Here is a 16,869-nt window from a genome sequence, read left to right on the forward strand (position 1 = left end):
CGGATCACGAGATCAGGAAATTGAGACCAGCCTGACCAACATGGTGAAACCCCATGTCTACTAAAAATACAAAACTTAGCCAGGCGTGGTGGTGGGTGTCTGTAATCCCAGCTATTTGGGAGGCTGAGGCAGGAGAATCGTTTGAACCCAGGAGGCGGAGTTTGCAGTAAGCCAAGATCACGCCATTGCACTCCAGCCTGGGTGACAGTGGGAGACTCCATCTCAAAACAAAAAGAGATACACACACACATACGATGCACACACACTGGATGTAATCCCTACAGTTGTGAGCTGTGTGGAAAATTATTTACTTAAAGCACTGTCCGAGAGTTCACAGTAACAAAAGAGTTTGCATGCCACATGAGTGACAAAGCCTTCAAACCCAAGTCCCACCTCAAGATCACAAAAGAAGACACAGAAGGGAAACGCCTTGCATGTGGCTCCTGCACTGAGGCATTTATTTGCCAAGATGTCTGCTCCGTAAAGGCACGAGAACTATGTGCCCTGTGAAAGGATGCAGGTTGCCCACAGTGCCATCCAGCAGGGGACCCAGCTGCTGCAGGCAGCATCGATGGCAGAAGCAGAGCAGCAGCTGGAAACACAGCCTGGAGCTCGGGGTAGGGGACAGAGACACTGCCTGGGAAGTAGAGACAGAGATGACATGGATCATAATGAATGAGGGCCAGTTACCCATTTCTGTGGAAGTGTATGGAGCAATGAACTCAGTTGACTTCAGGCAGTGCTTAGATATTTGTAAGACTTTCCAAAGAAATGACGTTCCTCAGTTCTGACCACACCATTTCACTGCCTTGTCTGGTGATTTTGACAACTCCTGTGTCCAATTCAGAAGTCAGACTCTATTCCATCTTTAATTGCACTACACTCGCCACACTGTCAAGTGCCCTGCACAGAGTACTAAGTGAATTTTCTAATCACAATCCTGTTGACTTATGGTCAAAAGAGCAGGTTTAGTAACTTAATAATTAAGTTCTTCAGAAAGACGCAGAAAATATTGGTGGGTGACCAAGAACAATGTGCAAATATAAAACCAAGTTCAAGAAATGCAGAACGGTGTTAGATTTATGTTTGGATTAATTTTACATTACAGTTTTTCACTGTTTTGTGGACAAATCATGATTGCTTTGCTGAAGTGTTTCTTCATCCGTTTTGATTGCCCTGTACCTACCCCAGAAGCTGAAGTCACACAGACCGAAGGCTGAGCAAACCCATGACGGTGGTGATCTTGGGGCTGAGCTCTTAGGTTCTTGTGATTGGGGGCAATGCCATGCCACACCAGCTAAGATTTGTGGAGTGGTGCAGTGTGAGGAGAAAAGGCCCTCAGAGACAAGGCTTTACATGTGTAACAATTCCAAGGTTTCCTAGATTAAAATAATTCTTAATTGATTTTGAAATTGGATTTTTATTTAGAATTGAAATCAGAACAAGAACAGATATGTTTCTTTAGATACATTTGTGTAACTTCACAGAATGTCATCAAGATTTTGGGATCTCCGGGGCACACGATTTATCCATAAAGGAGATGCAGTATATTTATTTGATTTAAAATCTGTTAAGTGTGTAAAAAATAAACAATGCAGTAATCACAAATAAAATACCTATTTAATAAAGCATGCCCTATTTAGCAACATCTTAAAGTAGGTAGCTCAAGGTTAACTCTATAGACCTGAAAATTATTAAAATGTTACTTTTGAAATATTTTCAGTACCAATTTTTCATAAATTTCATCCGGCTTCCAATAACTGTCCACCTTAGGAAGGTGTCACGGGCTAACTGTCTCTCACAAAATTCGTAAATTGAAATTATGTTGAAGTCTTAACCTATGTGCCTTAAAATCTGACTGTATTTCGAGACAGGTCCTGTATATTAAAAGTAAAATGAGTCCTTATGGGTGGGCCCTAATCCAATGTGACTGGCATCCTTATAAGAGATTAGGAAACAAACAGGCACAGAGTAGAGACCATGTGAAGGCAGAGGGAGAAGTCAGCCATCTACAAGCTAGACACCTGCAGATTGGTACTCAGTGATACCACAGGGGACCCTCTGCAGGTTTCTGTTGCTGTCTGTGCATCTCCTTCCTTTCCAGTGCTCTGTCTTGCAAATTCTGGCTGCCTTGGCCTCTAAACTCTGAGTCTGTCTCCCTGACTTAGTGAATTAACTGGGCTTCATTTCCACTCCCTGTACTGAGGCCTGGAATCTGCCTTTAGGCACTAAGCTCGTGTAATTGTAGAACTTACTTTTTCAGTTTTCTTCTTAGGTATTATCGCCCTGTGTTGTCTGTTATGTAACATCTGGAAAACCATTGTCTCAGGTATCTTGTCCAGTTTTCTAGGTAAGGTATGGGGGAAAACCTGAGACCTATTACTCGATCTTGGCTAAAAACTGGTCTGGAATCGTCCAGATTGCAACAATTTCCAAAGGAAGTGGGAGACTCTATATTAGTAGCCAATTGGTAAGCAGGTCAAATTTCTAAGATTTCTCTAGCTCATTTTTGTTGAAATTTGACTAAATGGTTGATGTTTGACTGTGGACACATTTGAGAAAACTTAGATAAAGGGGAGTCTGGATGGAATGGATCCATGACATTAACCCTTTCAGATGAACACATTCACATCCCAGAATCTCAGATATTCCTGGTTCTATTTGCTTACATCCAAAATTAAGACTTTTCTGCATTCAGGCCTATTTGTTTGGATGATGTCAAAGGTGGGTGGAAATAATCTTTGCATTGTTCTCATGGGAAGCATAATACATTATAGTTATTTGTGATTTTTGTTGTTGTTGTTGTTGTTGAGATGGAGATTTGTTCTTGTCACCCAGGCTGGAGTTCAATGGCATGATCTCGGCTCACTGCAACCTCTACCTCCTGGGTTCAAGTGATTCTCCTGCCACAGTCTCCCTAGTAGCTGGGATTATAGGTGCCTGCCACCACACCTGGCTTATTTTTGTATTTTTAGTAGAGACAGGGTTTCACCATGTTGGCCAGGCTGGTCTCGAACTCCTGACCTTAGGTGATCCACCCACCTCGGCCTCCCAAAGTGCTGGGATTACAGGCGTGAGCCACTGTGCCCAGCCTGTGATTTTTTTTAAGAGACGGGGCCTCACTCTGTCACCCAGGCTGGAGTGCAGTGGTGCAATCATAGCTCACTGTAGCCTCTAACTCCTGGGTTCAAGCAATCCTCCTACTTCCACCTCCTAGAACCACAGATGTAGTTAGAATCTAGAGTAGCTAGAACCACAGATGCATGCTACCATGCCTTCCAAATTTTTAAAACTTTTTAGAGGTGAGGTCTTGCTGTGTTGCCCTGGCTGATCTCAAACTTTTAGCCCCAAGCGATCTTCCCACCTCAGCCTCCCAAAGTGCTAGGATTACAGGCATCCAGCCTAAAATAAATTTTTAAGAAGCAGCTGACAACTTCCATTAATGCATGGAAAGTCAACATTGGAAATATGACTGCCCAAAATTCTGCAAATGTTGATAATGGCTAAAGGCTATTCTGTCTAGCAAATTTTAGGCTAAGAAATTTTGTGGGATTGCAACTACTGTGATAATGCATAAGAGGATCATGTGCCTCGTAAGAGATGTTTAAAAATCAAGAGGTTCATAATCAATAGCTTAAAAACAAACTCATATTTCTTGTATCCCATGCAATTCTGCAGAATAAATGGTTCTGGGGCAGGGGCAATGGGTGAGGTAAAGTAATAAACAACTCTTCTTTATGTTTCTTTTAGAAGTCCCACCATCTATAGCACTTAACACAGGATCAGACAAAAAGTTCCCGGCACATATTTAGATTCACTGGTTGATGGCCATCATCAGAATGGCTGCTCTTGTCCACATCAAGGAATCTGAGTATCCATGAACAGATTTACTGGTGACTGGTACAAATAATCAATCTTATAACAATCAAAGTAATTTAAAATATAAATGTTTTTAATCTTTGTCAGTTGGAAAGGCAGAAAACTTTAAGATTATACTCCCTAAAGCAGCGTTTTTCTTAACAGCCAAAAGATGGAAACAATCCAAATATCTATCAATAGATAAATAGAGGAATAAATAAACTGTTGTATGTACGTAAGTGGAATAGTACTAGGCCATAAAAAGAAAGTACTCATGCCTAGCTATAGAATCAACATAGGTTGCTACAACTTGGAAGAACCTCAAATATATTATGCTAACTGAAAGAAGCCAGACACAAAGGGATACATATTACATGATTCCATTTATTTGCTATATCAAGAATAGGCAAATCCATAGAGACAGAAAGCAGATTAGGTCCCTATTCACTTCTTGGTCTCCTCTGTTCCAAAAGACCCCCACAGGCTCCTCTGGGGCTTCCATCGTCCTGTGACCTGCAGGTACTAGCAGATCTGTTGGGAGACCATTCAGATACTACAGAAGCTGGGAAATGGACTAATGGCCTTTGAGGTTGTGGGCTGTAACTTCACCCTGTAGGGGTGGGCTTGGCAGGATCCTTCCCAAAAGGATCTCTATAGGGAATGCAACATGGGAAACTTTTAGAAACATAGCTTCTATAGGAAACAAATGAGAAAACCAGACCTAAGGATCAGTATAAAAATTCTTGGAGAAATCAAAGATGTCATATGGTAGTAAGACTGTGTGAAAGTAAAGAAGGTAGTCAGCATGGAGAAATATTCAGCCAGATTCCAAATCTTAATCTGAACAAGAAAATTCCTACTGGAGTAAAGCTGTTGTGGGAATCAGGAGACTGGAGAGACCAATAGGTGGATCAGGAGGATTTTATTGAGTGCACTAGTGGATTAATATCAAGGGACTGGGCCTAGAACAAAGACAGGACTTGACTTTTTTTTTTTTTTTTTTTTTTTTTTGACACGGAGTCTCGCTCTGTCGCCCAGGCTGGAGTGCAGTGGTGCGATCTGGGCTCACTGCAAGCTCCACCTTCTGGGTTCACAGGACTTGACTTTTATACACACTTCTAAAAGGGGGTTGGCTAGTTTGAAACAAATTTACAGTGGTGTGAAGCGTAGTAGAGCAAAAGTGAGTGTACAGAAGCAGAACAAAGGCAGTAAATCAAACTGTGACAGGTTCATAACTCAGACTTACATGTGACTCTTGCTATGCGGCCAAGATGGCTGTTATGTAGGTTTGCTCAAGTCCCTTGCAGGAGCTTATAACCTTCGCTATGGTGCCTAGATGGCTGCAATCCAGGCCTGCTCAGGCATATCTTATGACCTTCACTGTGCTACTTAGATGAAAAACAGAATACTTTGAGTTAGTAGTTACAGAAAACAGGAACCTATAAACTCATAAGTTTTCTCATACTATAGGGGAAAGGAAAATAAGAACAATTTGTTTTTCTTCTCCTCATGTTGAGGGAGTGCTGGGAGACTCTCCAGAGCACATTCCTTGGAGCCCTGGCTTCTTAGATAATGTTATCAAGACTTTGCCTGGGTCTGGAGTTTGCCTGTTACTTCTTTTGGGATGAGTCAACCTAATACAGAAAGCTTGTTTTTCTAAAAAAAAATCCTTATTTTTCTCTTTTTATTTTTCTTTCTTTTACTTTCCTGCCCCAAATCCATGTAAAAGCAGCATGTGTAGAAACGTCTTCACCTGCCATGCCTCCCTTTAGAGGCGTATCATACCTAATTCTAGACACAAATCATGAGTGTGAGGAATGCAGAGAGAAGACATACACATATAAACAATGTGGAAAAGTCTTCATTTCTCACCAGTGTCCAAGGACACATGGTAATACACACTGGAAGTTGATATTATGAATGTACAGTATGTGGGAAAGCCTTTGATTTTCCCAATTCATTGCAAATCCATCAGAGAACTCACACTGAAGAGAAACCCTACATATGAAATCAATGTGGGAATCCTTCAGTTTTTCCAGGTCCTGTCAAATACATGAAAGAATTCACACTAGCAAAAGACTATGAATATAGGGAACGTAGGAAAAGATCCATTTTGCCTTTGTCTCTTAAAATACATGAAAGGATTCACACTGGATAAAAATTCTATATATGTAAGAAATGTGGTAAAGCTTTTAGATATTTCAGTTCCCTTGATAACCACGAACTACAGCAAAACCCTATCAATATAAGGAATGTGTTAAGACTTTGCTCATTCCAGCCCCCTTCATAATCATAATTAAACTCATACTAGGGAGAAACTCTATGAATGTAATTAATGAGGTAAAACCTTCAGATATTCCAGTTCCCTCCACAACCGTAAAAGAACTCATACTGGTGTGAAGCCATACAAATGTAAGAAATGTGAGGCTGGGCGCGGTGGCTCAAGCCTGTAATCCCAGCACTTTGGGAGGCCAAGATGGGCGGATCACGAGGTCAGGAGATCGAGACCATCCTGGCTAACACGGTGAAACCCCGTCTCTACTAAAAAATACAAAAAACTAGCCGGGCGAGGTGGCGGGCACCTGTAGTCCCAGCTACTCAGGAGGCTGAGGCAGGAGAATGGTGTAGACTCGGGAGGCGGAGCTTGCAGTGAGCTGAGATCCAACTACTGCACTCCAGCCTGGGTGACAGAGCGAGACCCCATCTCAAAAAAAAAAACGAAAGCAATGTGGTAAAGGCTTCACTCATTCCAGTCACCTGCATAACCATGAAACAACTCATACTGGGGAGAAACTCTATGAATGTAGGGAACATAGGAAAGCATTTGTTTTTCCATGTTCTCTTATAAGACGTTAAAATATTCACACTGGAGAAAAACCCTATGTGTGTAAGAAATGTGGTAAAGTATTCACTCTTATTTGTCCCCTTTAACTACATGGAAGAACTCACACTGGCCCGGTGTGGTGACTTACATCTGTAATCCCAGCACTTTGGAAGGCCAAGGTAGGTGGATCACCTGAGGTTAGGAGTTTGAGACCAGCCCGGCCAACATGGCAAAATACTGTCTCTACTAAAAAATACAAAAATTAGCTAGGCATGGTGACGTGCACCTGTAGTCCCAGCTACTCAGGAGGCTGAGGCAGGAGAATCGCCTGAAACTGGGAGTGAGCCAAGATCATGCCATTGCATTCCAGCCTAGGTGACAGAGCAAGACTCCATCAGAGGAGAGGGGAGGGGAAGGGAGGGGAGGGGAGAAAAAGAAAAGAAAAGAAAGAGAAGAGAACTCATACTGTAAAGAACCCTTATAAAAGTAAGAACTGTCATCAAGCTCTCATCCTTAGATGTTTAGTTCCAGGAACCAACTCTCATACAGCCTTTCTCAGTTGAGTTTCTATCACTTATAACTGAAAGAATTCTGGCAATGGGCTATAACACAACTATCAAAAGAATAAGGTGGATTTGTATGTACAGACATATTTTTCTGCAATATATTAAGGGAAAATAGCAATAGCAACTTTCAGAGCATTGGTATATTATGCCTGTTTTGCTGTTTTTAAAAGATATATATTTTTCTATTAATAGTGAGAACTGGAAAAAGAGGAGAATGTTCATTTCAACACATATAAGACTTTAAAACATATATACACATACATATATGTTTAATCACAGAATAAAACAAAATGTTATAAAATTAAATGCTATGCATAAATTTTGCATCAAAGCCCAATTATCAAAATTTATTTCAGCTCAATTTCCATAAAAGCCTATGGAATATACTTCCTAGGAAGGAATAAGAATAAAAATAGCAAACTGAATTACAAAGAAACATGAATGACATGGCTCTTATGAGCTCATTAGTGTTTTATAGAACTCTTTTCAATCTCCCTCTGAAAAGCAAAATCCAGAAAATGGTTATTTCACCATCCTTCTACAACTCCAGAAAAGTGAAGTATACACACTTGAAATCAAATGATTTCTGGACAGTTTATAAAAATATATTCATGTTACTATCTATGGTGCAATAATACAAGAAACTGAGGAATGGAAATACATCTGAAGAAGCTGAAATAAAATACTCAAATCAAGGTATAGAATTTTGCTACCTGTCATAAATTCAAGGTCACACAAAGGGTGGACCATAAGGATAGGACACACGATTAGTCAACACAGAAGGCTATCCTTTTTCCACATCAGTGTTTTCATCTCAAATATCAAATCCATACCCTTCTAGAGCACTCCCTAAATTCCCTATGCTATACCATTTGAGATGTTTAACGCTCCATGATTGAGGCAAAATGTATTGCATATAACTTAAATAAGAACAAAGAAGGCCTACTCATTATAATGAATCATGTGAATAAAAATTAATATAAGCTTAGATTTAAGCTAAAATAGAAATGAAACCTGAAAAACTCCATGTTATAAAAAGGAACAAGGAACGTATTGTTACTAACTTATCTACAAAATCTAAACCAAGATAAAGTAGAAATTAAATTGAAAAATCAATGTGATTTGGAAGGCCGAGGTGGGTGGATCACCTGAGGTCAGGAGTTTGAGACCAGCCTGGCCAAAATGGTGAAACCCTGTCTCCACTAAAAATACAAAAATTAGCCAGGCATGGTAGCAGGCACCTGTAATACGAGCTACTCGGGAGGCTGAGACATGAGAATCACTTGAACCCAGGAGACTGAGGTTGCAATGAGCTGAGATCATGCCACTGCACTCCAGCCTGGGTGACAAAGCAAAGCTCCATCTCAAAAACAAAACAAAATAAAATAAATACAAAAAAAAAATAGCTGGTCATGGTGGCGGGCACCTATAATCCCAGCTACTCAGGAGGCTAAGACAGGAGAACTGCTCGAATTCAGGAGGCGGAGGTTGTAGTAAGCCGAGATAGCGCCACTGCATTCCGGCCTGGGTGACAGAGCAAGACTCCATCACAAAAAAAAAAAAGAAAAAGTGTTTTGTTTTTTTTTAAGTTGAATAATTGGTTTTTATCTTAAGGCATCACATCTAGAGGCAAAAATTTAAAAAAAGAATAAAAGGTTTTAATATCAACATTTGGCTGAAACTGATGCAGAAATGAACATTACTTTTTGAACCTCTTTGCAACAAGATTTTTTTTAAAGTAAAAATACCTTTCAATGATCAAATAATAAATCTAACATAAATCCTACATTTAGTAGCATCCAAAAAATAAGAATTCTTTTTTTACTCAAATTTAAAAAACAAACATAAGCACACTTAATGGGAAAAAATGTAATACTCTTTCTAAAGCATGAAAACAGATACCAAATACCATGTGTTCTTCAATGGACCACAAATGCTACACTGACACTATGGCCCATAGTGGGTTTGAAAAGATATAACAAGATTCAATTTTGTTATTTCATCACTATAATTTTAATCATTAGGCATATTAATGTCACATACAGTTTTTAAAATATAAATATTTTTAAAAGCTGTGTTTTACAATATGATACCAAGAACACACAGCAAATACAGTTTGTACAGTTAATCATTTTGACTATGTCAGTAATATAATCAGAATACTGCAATGGTAAGAGAAAAATGCTTTTTTTTTTTTTTTCTTGAGACAGGGTCTCACTCTGTCACTCAGGCTAGAATGCAGTGGCACAATCACACCTCACTGCAGCCTCAACCTCCTGGGCTCAAGGATCCTCCAGCCTCAGTCTCCTGAGTAGCTGGAACTACATGCATGCACCACCACACCCAGCTAATTTTTTTTTTTAATTTACTTTTAGTAGAGACAGGGTCTCACTATGCTGCCCAGGCTAGTCTCGAACTCCTGGGCTCAAGTGATCCTCCTGCCTCAGCCTCTCAAGGTGCTGCGATTACAAGTGTGAGCCACAACCTGGTCTGAAGAATACCTTGTTTTTAATCATTCCCATTCAGCAATAGTAAAAATGTTCTATGTACAACACTGGCTCTGAATAACACATTTCATTTCTGCTTCAAACTTCCTATGCTGTCTATTACTGTTTTGATGACTGAATAGCTCAACAGAAAAATGCATCCCATTGACAGTCTCAATAATAAGTCTGATTAGGCAGATAAATTCCCAATCATAAAAGCTTTTAAGACAAGTATTACGCAAATACAAGATGGAAATCAGACTCACTGTAATTGGGATGAAAAGGCAACTCTAAGAAGAACCCTGTACATACGACATCTATTGCATTTTTATGCACTAGTCTTACATTCCCTTCCTTTCTTCCTCATCTTTGAAGTGCTAAAGGTAATTACACTAAAAAGTTACTACCAGGCTTAATATGAGAGAACCATGTGTACAAGAAAGCAAGACTTTCAGATAAGCAATCTCCAAATATTTTCTATTTTATATGCATTTATGATTTTTCTTATAAAAAGGGAGTGTTTTATGTGCAACACCTGCAAATGGAAATAAATCTACCTTTCACTCAAGCCCCAATAATCAAATATAAAACACAGACATTAAAGCAAACTACAATGGCAGCAGTGATTCTTAGGGCAACATGTGCAAAATCCAGTCTTTTGCTACCTACTTACATCACTGTGGTCAGAAAAGAAATGTACCAAAACTACCTTTCCCATTCCACTTGAACTGGTTCCCCACAATCCCAACGAACATCTCCTGTGACATTAAGTTGTCATCAGCTTGAGTGATCCCCAGTTCACTCAACCTTTTCTTCTTCATCTGGCCTTTTTGTGTGGAGGCAGCAATTAGTTCATTTACAATTTCACAATTTCCCTCGACTTGCTCAGAAAGGTCAGTTCTTGCATAAAGCTCCATTTTACCAGTTGCACACTGCATCAGCTCTTCTAGATCCACTCCTTCAGTCACATCTGGCTCTCCACTTGTCTGAATTTTAAGTGCTTTATTTTCTGGAGAAACAAACAAATAATAACAAAGTTAAATACACAAGCTAACCCAACTAAAACATGTATTTCTACACAGTCTGTTAGAGCTTGCAGGTTTTTTTCAGCAAAGGATTTCTGCTGTCCTCTAACTGGATTTTACAAATTGTTTGCCATAAGATTCTCAACAAGCAGCTGCCTTGCTTTCTATGCCAAGGTTCCCTGAACCTCAGGCAGGATCAACAATTTTGAACTCTTCCTTCACCCTTTTCATCCCAGAATCACTTTTACTCAACAGACATTTCTTGGATAGTTACTATCTGCTAAGCACTGTGTCAGGAGCTAGGATGCAGACTGATAAGATAGCGCCACTTTTCTAAATGAAGTCCCAATCTAGCAGCTAATTTTAGATAGGCCCCATGATCCCCACCCCTGGGATTACTTTCATGGCTATAAAATGGCAGAAGAATTTTGCATTGTAATTTTACAATGTAATTAAGATTGCTAATCAGTTTTCTCCAGCTGGTTGCAAGAGAAGAAGTCAAGAGAAATTCAGAGCATGAGATTTGCCTTGAGGAATGTTCTCTGTTGCTGAGGTGGGGGGACCACAAGGCAAGAACCTGAGAGCAGGCTCTAGGAGCTGAATGCCAGCCCCAGCAAACAGCCAGCAGCCAGCAGCCAGCAAGAAAATGGAGACTTCAGACCCACAAGCTAAAGGAATGAATTCTGCCAATGAACGACATGAATGCATCTGGAGGCAGAGTCTGCCCCCAGAGCTTTCAGATGAGTCCTGCCCAGCTGACACTTTGATTTTACTTTTTTGAGACCTGTGAAGAAATAAAGAAGTTGCAGAGATGTAACTGGAGCGGATCCTGAAGGATGACAAGGACTACCCTTTAAACTCTTTCAACCTGAAAAAGCTGATTAAATAAATAAACTGCTTTAAACTTTCCTCACCTACATCAAAGCTTGATAGTGATCTACCTCATAGCTTGAAGTTCACAGATTTCCACTGAGTTAGTTCCCCTTTGCTGCCAAGAACGGCAGGTGACAGGAAGGCATTTACTTCCACCAATAAAAACAGAGATAAACTCCACTATCCCCTCCAGGAAATGCAGCCTGCAACCTGGTACATTCATTTCACTGCCTCCAGCCTTAACAAATGCCAGTAGGAGCCACTGTTGCTATCACACACCCACCATAGCATCACACACCCACCGTTGCTATCGCATACCCACCGTTGCTATCACACATCCACCCTCATTGAAAGCTAAGCATGATAAGGGAACTGCACAGAAACCACAATATCAAGATTTTGAATGACAGTTGAACTAATTGACCTTGAGAGTTTCTTTCACATTCTATAATATCATGGCTTTATCAAGGTTCTCTCTCTCTGTCTGCCCAAGCATATCCCAACAACCTTTTTTAAGGAACAGAGGAAGACTCAGATCCTTAATCAGCATTTAATGCTGAAATAAATTATGTCTGGTTTTTATATTAAAAATTACTAAACATACCTTCAGTTCCATCTTCAGCATTTTCTTGCAGGTCAGAGAAGATTGTAGGTTTCACCAAGACAACACCATAACCTTCATTATTATGTATTATGTTATTCACCATGGATATCTTGGGAATGTCATAATGTTCATCTAAGAAGTCCTGTGACATTGAAAACAAATGTTTTAGGAACTGTCATATTCAACATTTCCTGCCTTAAAAATCTTCTTTATTCATACTATTCTAAAAATAAAGGAGAAAAGCTATGCTTCGTCCCATGTTGTAGCACAGTCTGAGCCCTTAGTGACACAGCTTTCCTCTGTCATTTCTGCAGATCTATAGGTAACAAAGCATTCTCACAAGAGATTCCAATCACTGACTACCGATATTATCAAAATGTGTATACTGCTTCCTTTTCAAAACCAGAAAAACAGAACCCAACAATTTAATAAAGCATAATTTGTAGGTGAAGCCATTCTATCCGTTGAAAAGTGGGTGTTTTGGCCAATGCTCACCTTAATGAGGATCCCTTCCTTGCAGTGATGGATCCCATTGTCACTCAGGGTGCACTGACTCCCAGGGTAGATTTCTATACCGGCACCCTGTGAGTCACAGTTTGAGATAATGACAATCAGTTTTTAAAAGGCAAGACTGTAAGAGATTACTACAATTACTTCTTAGCCTTTAACACAGTACAAATGTACAGCACAAAGATAAAGTATTTTACAGGTAAGTGTTATCAGCCATTTTTAATCAACACTTCCATTTGTTCCATTTCTAGCAAGTTGTTGACAATTTATCACTTTCAAAACCACACACACACACACACTCACACACAGGCTAAGAGTGTCAACACTTGATTCTTGCTCTACTCTCTTTCATTCTAGATAAATGTTTTCTGATTCTGCCAAGAAAAAAAGTCATTAACAATTTTGTTGAAAGATGTACTTATTCAAAATGACCATTCTCTCAGATACTCAATTAGTTGGAGAAAAGTATTTGAATTTAGTAAAATATTGTAATTTGTGGATAGAAACAAGATCCCACATTTTCCAAAACGTGCCAGTTTTAAAATACCCCAACCCAACTTAAAAATCATTTCTATGAGTTAAACAATGGCTTTCCCTACCACACACGTTAACATTAGCAGCCAGTTCAAGCGTCATTCAAACAGAGTAACCAGAAAGATCAAACATGACACTATTCTCTCACACCTCATGGCACCAAAAAACATAAGAGTAGTAAGAATTTATTTCCCAATGCTATGCAAGGCACTCTGGAAACAAAAATGATTCACTCAAACCTCTATAGTTATTTCAGCAACCATTTGGGAATAATTTAACACACAACAGCATCGATGAAGAAGAGTTGCTACAACCATTGATAACACATCTACTGCATGTATGTTCAGTTAATTTTCTAGTAGCAGTAGTATTCCATGAGAAAACATTTATTATTATTTAACCCTGTACATGTGCCTGAATCATATGTATACACCAATCTAACCCTTCTGTAGAGAGGACTTTAAAAATGTGCTAATTGGGCCTACTTCTAGGAGATTTTCAGTTTGGGGTTATGTGCAAAAAAAGATTAGGGGTGATTACGTTAAAAAATATCTACAGCAAGATAGTTAAAATTAAATATCAAACTATCAGGAATCACATAAAATTTGTAAAGGAGAACAATTTAAACCTGTAGTCATGTAGCAAATGAAAGTCATATTCAAAATATGTTATGAAAAGGAACAGATAATTTGGCAATTAAAAAGTAACTGAGGAGTCTGCCACTTCTGGGATGATGGAGTAGATGTCCCTATTCCTCCTGCTAGGTACAACCAAAAACAATGGGCATTATATATAAAACAAGCATAAGACTAAAAAGTGGAGGGAATAAGACAGACCAGCTAGGGACCTCAGGACCTAAGAAACAACACCAACACAGTGGTAAGTTCCTTTCTTTTTGCTTCATAATCCCTAGACTTGGAGTTGAAGAAGCCAGCAATCCAGTACACCAACAGACATACACTTAAAAAAAAGCTGCTGTAACAAAAGGACTAGGCAACCTAGAAAGACAGAAAACTTTTAGATAATAATAGCTCTATTGCAGGTAAACACCACAGAATAAAACAGCAGCCCCAATCTCACCCATGCCAGCAAAGGTCAAGAGAAAAACCTAAACTTTTGCCCCCTCAAGGATGTAACCAGGTACCCAACACCTTGACTGGGGCAGTACCAGAGAAGATCAAGCAAGGAGCCAGGACTTTCATCCCCACCAACCACAGTTGCAAGGCCCTCCCTGCAGCAGTGTCAGTGAAAACTGTATGAGGAGCCTGGACTTGTACCCCTACCTGGCAGGGCCAAGACAACCACTCCCTCCCTATTGGGGCAGTGTCAGAGCAGGCCTCGTGGAGATTCCAGACTTTCACCATTGCCCAGTGGTAACAAGACCACTCCCATATATCACAGTGCCAGTGGAGACCATGTAGGAAGCTAGACCTCCTATCCCTACATAGCAGTAACAAGGAGCTCCCCAACCCAACTTGGGTATCAATGGAGGCCAAGTGGGAAGCATGACGTCTACCTCCACCAGTAAAAAGACAATGCTCATCTACCCCTAACCCTGTCCCTTCTTGTAGTATGTCAGAGAAGCCAAGTTAAAACAGAAGATCCAGATTCTCACAACATAATACAAAAATATTTGAAAATCTTGTGTCATACCAAGAATCAGGAAAATGTCAAAATGAATAAGACAATCAACAGATGCCAAAACCAAGATGTCAGAGATGATAGAATTAACTGACAGTGATTTTAAAGCAGCCATGATAAAAATGCTTCAATAAGCAATTATGAACACATAAAAAAAATGAAAAATGAAAGTCTCAGCAAAGAAGTAGATGATATAAAAAACCAAATGGAAATTTTAGAACTGAAAAATACAATAACTAAAATAGAAAGCTCAGTGGATGTGCTCAACAGCAGAATGAAAACAACAGAGGAAAGAATCAGTGAACTAGAAGACAGAACAATAAAATTTACCAAATAGCAGAGAAAACATACTGAAAAAGAAAAGTAAACAGAGCCCCAGGGGTCTGCTGGAATATAACAAAAGATCCAATATTAATGTCATCAGAGTCCTGGAAAGAGAAAAGAAAGAGGGTGAAGCTAAAAACATACTTGAAGAAATAATGACTAAAAGCTCCCAAATTTGGCAGGATTTGGATAATAAGCCTACAGGTTCAAGAAGCTGAGCAGACACCAAACAGGATAAACTCAAAGAAATCCATGCCAAAATACATCATAATTAAAATAGTGTAAGCTAAAAACAAAAATCTTGAAAGCATCAATGAAAATTTTATGCCTTACCTATAGGAGAGCAAATATGATTGACAGCATCAGAAACCATGGATGCCAGATGAAAGAGACAAAGTATTGTTCAAGGGCTAAAAGAAAAGAAATTGTCAACCCAGAATCTTATAACTAGTGAAAATATTCTTCAGGAACGAAGAGGAAATCAAGATATTCTAAGAAGAAGGGAAAATAAGAAAATTTGTCACCAGCAGACCTATCTTCATAGAATCACTAAGGGAAGTTATCTAAACAAAAATGATAAAAGAGAGGATCTTGGAACCTCAAAAAGAAAAAAAAAACCTACACAGTAAGCAAAGATATAGGTAAATAAATACAGTAAGCTTTCCTTCTCTTGAGTGTTCTAAATTATGTTTGACATTTGAAACAAAAATCATAAAATTGTCTAATATGGTTCTAGATGTATGTACATAAGGGAAATGTTTAAGACAGTTATAAAAAGGAGATGGTAAAGAATAATAAAAGAAGGCAAAGTTTCTATACTTTCCTTGAACTGGTGACACCAGTAAACTGTTGGTACATATAATATAAAACCTAGAGCAACCACTAAAAAAGCTATACAAGGAGATATTCTCAAAAACAAATGAAATTCTGAAAAATATTCGGGTATCCACAGTTGGCAGAAAAAAAGCAAATCACGAAATGAAAAGCAGAACAAACAGAAAACATGAAATAGACTAAAAGTTTAACATTAATAATTAAATGTAAGTGGTCTAAATACAATTAAAAGACAGACTGCCAAAGTGGATTAAAAACATGACTCAACCATATGCTGCCTACAACTCACTTCAAACAGAATATAGGCAAGTTGAAATTAAAACAATAGAAAAAGACAATGCTAAAGGGATCAATTCAACAAGAAGAGCTAACTATCCTAAATATATATGCACCCAATACAGGAGTGCCCAGATTCATAAAGCAAGTCCTTAGAGACCCACAAAGAGACTTAGACTCCCACACAATAATAATGGGACACTTTAACACCCCACTGTCAACATTAGACAGATCAATGAGACAGAAAGTTAATAAGGATATCGGGGAATTGAACTCAGCTCTGCACCAAGCAGACCTAATAGACATCTACAGAACTCTCCACCCCAAATCAACAGAATATACATTCTTCTCAGCACCACATCGCACTTATTCCAAAATTAACCACATAGTTGGAAGCAAAGCACTCCTTAGCAAATGTAAAAGAAGAGAAATTAAAACAAACTGTCTCTCAGACCACAGTACAATCAAATTAGAACTCAGGATTAAGAAACTCACTCAAAACAAAACTGCTCAA

At 39.0% G+C, this 16,869-nt stretch overlaps 1 protein-coding gene across 1 annotated transcript in view; it reads right to left on the reverse strand.

Annotated features, from left to right (window-relative positions):
• Positions 1-9,237: 9,237 nt before the first annotated feature.
• SHCBP1 (SHC binding and spindle associated 1) overlaps positions 9,238-16,869 on the reverse strand; it is a 50,763-nt gene continuing 43,131 nt past the window's right edge. The window contains exons 11-13 of the mRNA XM_001113495.5: positions 12,732-12,818; positions 12,237-12,378; positions 9,238-10,743 (exon numbers count right to left, since the gene is read on the reverse strand). Coding sequence (XP_001113495.2) covers positions 10,418-10,743; positions 12,237-12,378; positions 12,732-12,818 — 555 coding nt within the window. The 3' untranslated portion in view covers positions 9,238-10,417. The remainder of the gene's footprint in view (positions 10,744-12,236; positions 12,379-12,731; positions 12,819-16,869) is intronic.

The sequence above is a fragment of the Macaca mulatta genome, chromosome 20 (assembly GCF_049350105.2).
Source record: "Macaca mulatta isolate MMU2019108-1 chromosome 20, T2T-MMU8v2.0, whole genome shotgun sequence".
In the NCBI taxonomy this organism is placed as follows: domain Eukaryota; kingdom Metazoa; phylum Chordata; class Mammalia; order Primates; family Cercopithecidae; genus Macaca; species Macaca mulatta.